This window comes from Pan troglodytes, chromosome 13, assembly GCF_028858775.2.
Source record: "Pan troglodytes isolate AG18354 chromosome 13, NHGRI_mPanTro3-v2.0_pri, whole genome shotgun sequence".
NCBI lineage: Eukaryota > Metazoa > Chordata > Mammalia > Primates > Hominidae > Pan > Pan troglodytes.
Genome location: NC_072411.2, coordinates 124953231 through 124963405, shown reverse-complemented (window position 1 = coordinate 124963405; position 10175 = coordinate 124953231). Strand labels below are relative to the sequence as shown.

The following is a 10175-nucleotide window of genomic DNA, read 5'->3' as shown; positions in this document are numbered from 1 at the left end:
AACATATACACATTTTGATGTTTTCATAGTAGTTGCAAGGGATTTGCAGCAAAACATCTAGCATCACTTACTGTTCCCCTTTGAAAAGATCAAACTGGGCTGGCCTTCATAAGCACTGAAGCTGCAACCTTCATCGTGAGCATGATAGACGTAGCTGGTCATCAACAATTTCATATGCTTCTAGCTGCAAGACAAAAGCAATGACTCAGGCTGCACCCAGGGTGCAATGGAAACACAGGGAAAAATGTCCAAATCAAACAGCATACATGCACATTTTCCCAAGGAAATGTTTCTCTTACAGTGTTCTACGGTTATTTGCATTATCAATGTTTTGCTTTGCTGTTTAAAAAAAAAAGTTTTGTTTTTTTTTTTTGAGATGGAGTTTCACTCTTGTCACCCAGGCTGGAGTGCAGTGGCGCAATCTCACCTCACTGCAACCTCTGCCTCCTGGGTTCAAGCGATTCTCCTGCCTCAGCCTCCTGAGTAGCTGGGATTACAGGCACGCACCACCATGCCCGGCTAATTTTTGTATTTTCAGTAGAGACGGGGTTTCACCATGTTGAAACCCCGCCAGGCTGGTCTTGAACTCCTGACCTCAGGTGATCCACCCACCTCGGCCTCCCAAAGTGCCGGGATTGTAGGCATAAGCCACCGCACCCGGCCACTGTTTAAAATTTATGTGCAATTACCTAGTTGATGGGAACCTTTACAATGGAAGATATCTCCATCAAGCCATACTAGTGAATATGGCCAACATTTGTCTGGTAGCAAAAATTCATATGAAAAAATTCATTAGCGATCTACAGGACTGGACTATATGAAACTTACAGGTATACTTTGAATACATAAAAAGACTTCTGGCATGGCCAAATTAAGACCTCTAGAGATTGTAATACGTGAAGAGATAACCCATCCTACATACCCTCTGCCATGTGTACTGAAAAATAACATTTTATGTATGCCAAAATTAAAGTTGCTTATGTCTAGACTTTTTAATGGCAAAATTCTAGATAATTTCATGCGAGCAAACTTTTTTCACTTTTTAATGCCTCCGATTTACAAGCATGGGCTTTAACTGCCTGCTGGATAACCCAGCGGATGTTGGGTGGTCAGCTTCGCCTCCTCACTACTAGGTGTGAGATTAAAACGCATACCTCTGTGAAATTGCAAATGATGACGTGGCATGGGCTTTTAATAAACTTCTCCAAGGGGATACAACTCATGGGTTTTAAAAAATAAGTTAAAGGTCCTGCTTTGACCAAAATTGAAGTAATTTCAAGCCCACAGGTCAGTGGACCCCTGGATTGCTCAACTAGGGTGAAGCCAAAGGGATTCTGGCCCAAAAAACTTCATGTAGAGCAATTGAGAAGTTTCAGGCTTTTTGTAGGTGACATGCCCTCCTTCTTAAGGCATTACCCAGCATGACTGTATTTTGCTGTGACTAAACCCCAATCCAGCCTCTAGCCCAGAGCTGAATATTTAAAAATTGGAAGCCTGAAGGCATATTACCAATAAGTTGGGAGGCAGCTCCCTGAAGTTGCCTACGAACACCTGGAGAAGAGGAAGCACAAAAGCAAACATCTAGCAGTGGACATGGGTTGGAAACGAGACATTCTTCTTGTGGAATGACTAGTTACTTAACACTTAGTGACTAATTATCAGAAACCTCTTTCTGACTTGCTCCCTGTGAATTGGCTTACGGTATTGTTGATTACCGGTTCAGAGCAATCAGACACAGCAAATATTCTCCTTCTGCAAGTGGGTCTTACCTTAAAACAGGTCTCATCCTATGGTACAGCTTTAAAAATTCTCTGCTTAATGGAAAAGTTTGTTTGCATGTTTAGCTATAAATGCATTCATCAAACAAGTACTTACTTTGTGCCTACTAAGCGCCATAAGCTGACCTGGGCACTGAGGGGATGTCAGTAAACAGGAAGGACAAGGTCCCTGCTCATGCTGGGTCAGAGAAGAGTCCTAAGCCCGGCGAACTGTGAACTGGACGTATCTCACCAGGGAGGACACTTTCTTTCTTTCTTTCTTTTTTCTTTTCTTGAGATGGATTCTCACCCTGTCGCCCAGGCTGGAGTGCAGTGGTGCAATCTCCGCTCACCGCAACCTCCGCCTCCCAGGTTTAAGCAATTCTCCTGTCTCGGCCTCCTGAGTAGCTGGGACTACAGGTGCCTGCCACCACACCTGGCTAATTTTTGTATTTTTAGTAGAGACGGGGTTTCACCATGTTGGTCAGGCTGGTCTCGAACTCCTGACCTCAGGTGATCCACCCGCCTCAGCCTCCCAAAGTGCTGAGATTACAGGCATGAGCCACCACGCCCAGCCGGCACTTTCTTTTAGAGATTATTTTATAATGAAAAGGCCATTCAGGAAGCAAATTAAAACCATTTCTCTTAGCATGAAAACTTTTTGGAATTTCCTGGTATGGAATTTCCAGAATTTCTAGTCCTGAATCATGTGCAAAAGCCTATCTTCCGAATAGATTTCCCTCTCTACAGCAAAGGAGCATGATTCTAAGCATGAATAGAGAAATGAGGAGCCATTCTCCTGTCCACATGAGTTTTCGTATGACAGATTCAACCCATTTTGAAAATGGCAAAAAATCCTGCACTTTTGTTTAAAAATTTGTTGTTGATATGACCAAAGGCTCAAACTATCTAAATATTAAAAGTATCTTTATTCACTAACAAATGTCATGTTCAAGCAGAAAAAAATATTTCCTCTTGCTGTATATGGCAAACTATTTTACACAGTGTCTCCCAAATGGGCTGGCTGTGCTGAACAACAGTTGTCACACTTTGTGAAAACACCACCTTAAGTTATTGTGATGTTTAGTAAGAGGGTCTAATTATTATTATTATTATTATTATTATTATTATTGTTTTGAGACAGAGTCTCACTCTGTCTCCCAGGTTGGAGTGCAATGGTGCGATCCCGGCTCATTGCAACCTCCACCTCCCAGGTTCAAGTGATTCTCCTTCCTCAGCCTCCCTTGTAGCCGGGATTACAGGTGCCCACCACAATGCCCAGCTAATTTTTGTATTTTTAGTAGAGACGGGGTTTCACCATGTTGGCCAGGCTGGTCTCAAACTCCTGACCTCAAGTGATCTACCTGTCTCGGCCTCCCAAAATGCTGGGATTACAGGCGTGAGCCACTGTGCCCGGCCGGGTGTAATTACTTTTTGAAGCTTTCTTTTGTTTTTCAGAGCACAAGAATAATTCTAAACTTGTTCATAACCTGTAAAATGATTTTGCCTTCATAGGCAAGGAAAATTATTAGATGTCTTATAGTCATCTCCAACCTTATCCTACAGTCATCTGTGTTTTTATTTACCACAGATACACCAACATTCATCGCCATAAATAATACTTTTCTGTTGCAAATTTGATGCCACAGTCAAAAGAAAAAAAATAAACGTCTTTAAAATATTTATTCTCACAATAGGATGGTCTGTTATCCTTCTTTATGCCTTATTACAGCCAAGTCATTTATTTTTATTTAAAATTTTTTTTTTATAGTCAAGTCATTTTAAAACAAGAGTCTCGTGCTCTGGAATGCCATACTTTCCTTTGTGCTCCTCAAACAATTTCCTAAGTTCCTCCATATAGGTCTGATGTAACTCCTCAATCTGCTCCTGGGTCGGGTTCAGAGTCTGACGAACAGGGATCGGGCGGCCAACTGCAAAAACAGGGAATACATCATACGTGAGGAACTAAAACCGCTCCACCACAGACCGCCGCCCCTAATGCACAGCTGTGAACACAACTGCCAATCAGAATCCCTCCAGCCTGCTCACTCCAATCCTTGTTTCATTTCACTGGCTGCCTGCAGTGGTCACACCACTCCATCTGATAACAAATAAAGAACTTTCCTCCTCAGCAGACACTGGATTGTCGGGACCCTGGTGGTTTTGACTTTGAGTCAAATGAGCTACTGTGCTGACTGCAGCTGGGAGGTGAGTGGACATAGCTGTGTGTCCACGTCACCAGCTTCCTCCCTCTGGAACAGTTGACAGCCAGACCACAGTGCCCTGATTATTACTGACTGTGAATCCTCATGTCACGTGGCAGTCCTCTAGTCTGACTCTTCTTTTTGAGACAGAGTCTTACTCTGTCACCCAGGCTGGAGTGCAGTGGCACAGTCTCAGCTCACTGCGAACTCCGCCTCCCGAGTTCAAGCGATTCTCTTGCCTTAACCTCCCACTGAGTAGCTGGGATTACAGGCTCCCACCACCATGCCCGGCTAATTTTTTTTTTTTGTATTTTCAGTAGAGACGAGGTTTTGCCATGTTGGCCAGGCTGGTCTTGAACTCCTGACCTCAAGCTGGAATTACAAGGGTGAGCTACTGGCCAGGCCCAGTCTGCCTCTTTTGAGTGTCTTTCTAAACAATTAAAAAATACATATCTTCACAGCTAAGTATCTGTATTAGAGAAATACACATAAATGACGTGGATTCCATTGTTTGTAATAGCGGGTAACTGAAAAACAGCTAACGTCTCAATAGAGAAACTGTTAAATAAACCATGTAATAGTCATTCAATAGAATCCTAGGCAGAAATTTTTAAACAATGAAATAATATAAATATGTGTACACATACACACACAAATACACACAGATGTCTAAAATGTATTAAGTGGAAAAATAATTTGTAAAATAATACAGTATGATCCATTTTTGGAAAAAATGTTTATATTCCTAGAAGTATTATACGTTTTTAGTGCATGGAAAAAAGTCCGGAAAGAGAGAGAAACATAAAAGTTCCTTTTTGGTAAGGAAGTAGGGATGGGGAAATTTCACTCTAACTGTATTATATAAATTTTCTACAAATGAGAATGCATTTGTGTTTTTCCAAATACACTAATTAAAAACAAATCTGGCAACTTCTATACATATTTTAAAAGGTATTTATATAACATCTCACTTGTCTCTGATTTTTAGAAAATACAAAAATTCCCATGGTTTTGGCTCTTGCACTCGCTGCGCCACCTGCTGGTCGGATGCTGCTACTGATGCCAAGGGTTGAAAATGCACAGGATGGCCGGGCGCAGTGTCTCACGCCTGTAATCCCAACACTTTGGGGGGCTGAGGCGGGTGGATCACCTGAGGTCAGGAGTTCGACACTAGCCTGACCAGCATGGCGAAACACCGTCTCTACTAAAAATACAAAAATTAGCCGGACGTGGTGGCGGGCACCTGTAATCCCAGCTACCCGGGAGGCTGAGGCAGGACAACCTCTAGAACCCAGGAGGCAGAGGTTGCAGTAAGACCGGATTGCGCCACTGCACTTTAGCCTGGGGGACAGAGCAAGACTCCGTCTCAAAACAAACAAACAAGCAAACAAACAACAACAACAAAAAGAAAATGTGCAGGAAGTTCAATGAGGCAGCAAACTGCTGCCTCTGACCTCATTAGCTTGGGCATGAGGTCAGGTGGGCTCTAGGTAATGAATGGGACCCACAGTAGAGCGACCTTTGTCCTATCCTGAGTCATCCCATGTCACATACGAGGTTCTGATTCATGTCAGTAAGAGTAGGTGGTTAGCTAAGCAAAATATGAACAAATGTTAAGTCACAGAGAAGGAAGTGATAAATGACTTCAGTATGGGAGCTGAGGGGGCACAGAGGACACACATACATACACACATCCTTACTGCAACATTAATATTCTCAAATTGCTAAGAATTTAACCACACATAGCCTTGAAAAGCTCATGTGGTTTTCTTTGATAGCTTGGATGTCACATTTATACATAGTAGACATAAGTCCTGTTTAACTCAACACAAAGAACTGGAAACAACCATCTCACTGTCAATTGTGGCTGGAAATATGGACTAGCAGAGGCTAACGTAGTGATGAGGTGGAACTGGGAGCGGGAGTTGCACAAAAAGCACAAGGCTGGGCTGGGTCTAGTCCCAGCTCACCAGTAAGTGCCCTGAGCAGGTGACTTTCTCTCTGGCCTTAATTTCCTTTCCCTTTCCCTTTCCCTTCCTTCCCTTCCTTCCCTTCCTTCCCTCCCTTCCCTCCCTTCCCTCCCTCCCCTCCCTCCCCTCCCTTCCCTCCCTCCCCTCCCTTCCCTCCCTCTTTCTCTTTTCTTTTCTTTTCTTTCTTTCTCTTTCTTTCTTTTTCTTTCTTTTTCTTTCTTTCTCCTTCCTTCCTTCCTCCCTCCTTTCCTGCCTTCCTTCCCTCCTTCTTTCTCTCTCTCTTTCTTTCTCTTTCTTTCCCCTCCCTTCCTTCCTTCCTTCCTTGTTTTTCTTTCTGTCTGTCTTTCTTTCTGAAACAGAGTCTTGCTCTGTCAACCATGCTAGACTGTAATGGTGTGATCTCGTCTCACTGCAGCCTCCGCCTCCTGGATTCAAGCAATTCTTGTGCCTCAGCCTCCCAAGTAGCTGAGATTACAGGCATGTGCCACCACGCCCAGCCAACTTTTTTGTATTTTTAGTAGAGACAGGGTTCACTATGTTGGCCTTGCTGGCTTCAAACTTCTGGCTTCAAGTGATCTACCAGCCTCAGCCTCTCAAAGTGCTAGGTCGGCGTGAGCCACCACAGCCAGCCTCTCTGGCCTTAATTTTCACATGCATAGGATAAAAGAATTCCAAGATCTTGAAGCATTCTTCCAGCACTGAGCTTTTTTGTTGTTTGAGGAAGATATGGAGAAATCTACATATAAATCTACTAGCAAATTTGTGGCTTTGTTAAAATAGCTTCTGTTTTCTTAGTGAAATTATTCCAGTGAGAGAGGTCAATGTAACTATTCAGGGTAGGGGTAAGGGACCAGTAAAAAGACTCAGTGGTCTAAGAAGATGAAGTGTGTTCTTCTCTGCTTACTTTAGCTAGTACTCGTACATTCTGAATTAGTGAGTCTTCTTTCCTCTGAGCTATCCTACAGCTAATTTCAATCCTGTTCTTTTCTCATTAATTGTTTTACTACATTTCAGATGGTTCTTCCAGAGAGCTTAAGCATGCTCATATGGAATGAATTTTTTTTTTTTTTTTTTAGACAGAGTTTTGCTCTTTCTCCCAGGCTGGAGTGAAGTGGCACGATCTCAGCTCACTGCAACCTCCACCCCCCAGGTTCAAGCAATTCTCCTGCCTCAGCCTCCCAAGTAGTTGGAATTACAGGCACGCACCACCATGCCAGGCTAATTTTTGTGTTTTTAGTAGAGACAGAGTTTTGCCATGTTGGTCAGGCTGGTCTGAAACTCCTGACCTTGGGTTATCCGCCTGCCTCGGCCTCCCAAAGTGCTGGGATTATAGGCGTGAGCCACCACGCGCAGCCTAGAGTGAATTTATAATCATAAGACTTATCCCTTTAAACTGTGAGATAGACATAATCTTCTTGTCTTTGCCTTAGTTATAGGAAAAGTGAGGAGCTGAAAGTTCCTAAACTACACTCAAAAAAGCCCAGGAAATTAATACGACTTAAACCCAGCATTCCTGCCCCTGCTTCTTAAACTAACCCCAAACCGGATTAGAGAGTAAGAAATCTTTCTCAATTGCATTTTAGGGATGAAGCCAGAAGCAACAGAACACAGATCATAATCATACCTTTACTAAATAATTCAAAAAAGCCCATCTCAGGGAAATGAGGTTGAAAGCTACCAGCCTATTAGCAGTGGAAAACAACCTGCTATTGTGAGTTCAGTTCCAATATAGCTGCCCTGAAGCTAACTTGTGCCTATACTGGAAATAAAGCTATTATTTATCGAGGGTCTACTAGATGTTATTAAGTCAAATCCCCGGAAAAACCTAGCAAGACAGCCATTATTGTCCCTGTTTTACAAATGAGAACAATGGGCACAAGAAGGCTAATTAATTAGCCAGCCCATGGAAAAACACCACAAACCCGAATGACGGTGTCAGAAATATAAAACTTCAGGGAATGGGCTCCAGCCAAAAGACAGAGAGATGAGGACATTGAGATATCCATGCACCCTCTTGGCTCTCAGACAGTCACTTCACCTTCTGCAAAAGGGAGGACAGATGGAGAGAATAGCTGATCAGGGCCTTGGCTCTGAGGGCCCCTAGCTTGCTTCAAATCCTAGCCCTATTGTCAGAGGCACTGGAATCAGTGCAACTCCACCTTGAATAGGGGCTGGGTAAAATAAGGCTGAGACCTACTGGGCTGCATTCCCAGATGGTTAAGGCATCCTAAGTCATAGGATGAGATAGGAGGTTGGCACAAGATACAAGTCACAAAGACCTTGCTGATAAAACAGGTTGCAGTAAAGAAGTTGGCCAAAACCCACCAAAACCAAGATGGCAACGTATGACCTCTGGTCATCCTCACTGCTACACTCCCATTAGTACCATGACAGTTTACAAATGCCATGGCAACGTCAGGAAGTTACCCTCTATGGTCTAAAAAGGGGAAGCATAAGTAATCCACCCTTTGTTTCGCATATAAGCAAGAAATAACCAAAAAAAAAAAAACCATGCTGTGTTTACGGAGTGGCCATTCTTTTATTCCTTTACTTTCCTAATAAACTTGCTTTCATTTTATGGACTTGCCCTGAATTCTTTCTTGTGTGAGATCCAAGGGCCTTCTCTTGGGGTATGAATCTGGACCCCTCTCCTGTAACACTATCATAACCTACCCCTAATCCCTTAGGCCCAACATTCAATTACTTGGGGTCTCAGCCTGCATCAAAGACCTGATGAATTATAAGCTTTCATCACATTTTACTCTTACTTATCATGAGAGCTCAAGGTCCTCATCTGTGAAACCAGTATAATAAACATCCCTGCCATACCCAACTCCAGTGTTGTGAGGGTCAAATAAAAAGATCTACTTGGAATTGTTCCATAGTGAGTTATTGCAAATTGGGATACTCTTTTTTTTTTTCTGGAGACGGAGTCTCGCTTTGTCACCCAGGCTGGAGTGCAGTGGCGCGATCTCGGCTCACTGCAAGCTCCGCCTCCCGGGTTCACGCCACTCTCCTGCCTCAGCCTCCGGAGTAGCTGGGACTACAGGCGTCCACCACCACGCCCGGCTAATTTTTTGTATTTTTAGTAGAGACGGGGTTTTACCGTGTTAGCCAGGATGGTCTCGATCTCCTGACCTCGTGATCTACCCGCCTCAGCCTCCCAAAGTGCTGGGATTACAAGCGTGAGCCACCGCGCCCGGCCGGGATACTCTTAAAAGGGTCCCTAGAGCCCTAGAAGGCCAGAATTTTCTCTCTCCACAGAAACATCTTTTTAGTACTAAGGAGAAGAAAAAACATTTTCAACATAAGCCTAAGTTGAAACTTCTGCAAAACTCCCTTTTTACAAAACAAAGGGGGAAAAACTCAGCTGCATCAGGCTGCTCTTAGAAATAGAATTCCTTGCCCTGGAAAAAAAGCTGCCAACGCCTACTTGTGACAGAGTCAGGAATCATAGCTTTTGTTTATGTTTCACTGCTTTTTATAGCTGGTATGCTCAACTGCTCCATTTTCCAATTCCATCCAACAATTCAAGATTAGTTATGCATGTATTGCCTTACACAGCTATCTTGCTTCAGTTTCTACGGTGCTATGCTGTACCTAAGATGAGGGAGCTTTGTGGGCTTGTGGTATACACAGCTGGAAAAGCATTTAGAAGTGGGCATTATTTTTTTTCTCGTGGAGGCAACCAGTAGATTATTCATAGCAAAAAAAGAAAAAAAAAATCTTTGTTTTACTATTCTGTAATTGTAAAGATTCTGTAGAGTTGATTGTTCTAATAGTCTCATGCAGGAATTACTCTCCAAGATGCTACATAGCTGTATATTAGAGAAAAAACAGGCAGAGGCTGTGTGGCCAACAAGGGTTAAAAGGAGCAGGAACCTGGGTGTCAGATGAAGCCGGAACGCAAATCAGGGCTCACCCGTGGCTTATGGTGGAGGCTCAAAAGATGCCCAATGTCAGCATGTGTACATGTGAGTATGTATAGGTCCACACACAGACACACTCACTCATGAACATTCATTGAGCACTTGATATGTTGTCCTGGGTACTGAAAGGTGGAAGAATATGCCACCCTAAAATATGCCACTTTGGCACAGAGATTATTTTGAGCTAAAGGCCCTAAAAACAAACAAACAAACAAAAAACAAAACAAACAAACAAAAAAACCCTCACGTACAAGAAGGGCACTCTAACCTCCCCTTTTCTTCCTGAAAGCAGGAAACAAAATTCCTCTGCAGAAT

The 10175-nt window shown here is 43.2% G+C and overlaps 1 protein-coding gene across 1 annotated transcript in view; it reads right to left on the bottom strand.

The window, feature by feature from the left end:
• Positions 1-381: 381 nt before the first annotated feature.
• Positions 382-10175, bottom strand: part of MOGAT1 (monoacylglycerol O-acyltransferase 1) — a 41472-nt gene continuing 31678 nt past the window's right edge. The window contains exon 6 of the mRNA XM_526044.6: positions 382-3688. Coding sequence (XP_526044.3) covers positions 3534-3688 — 155 coding nt within the window. The 3' untranslated portion in view covers positions 382-3533. The remainder of the gene's footprint in view (positions 3689-10175) is intronic.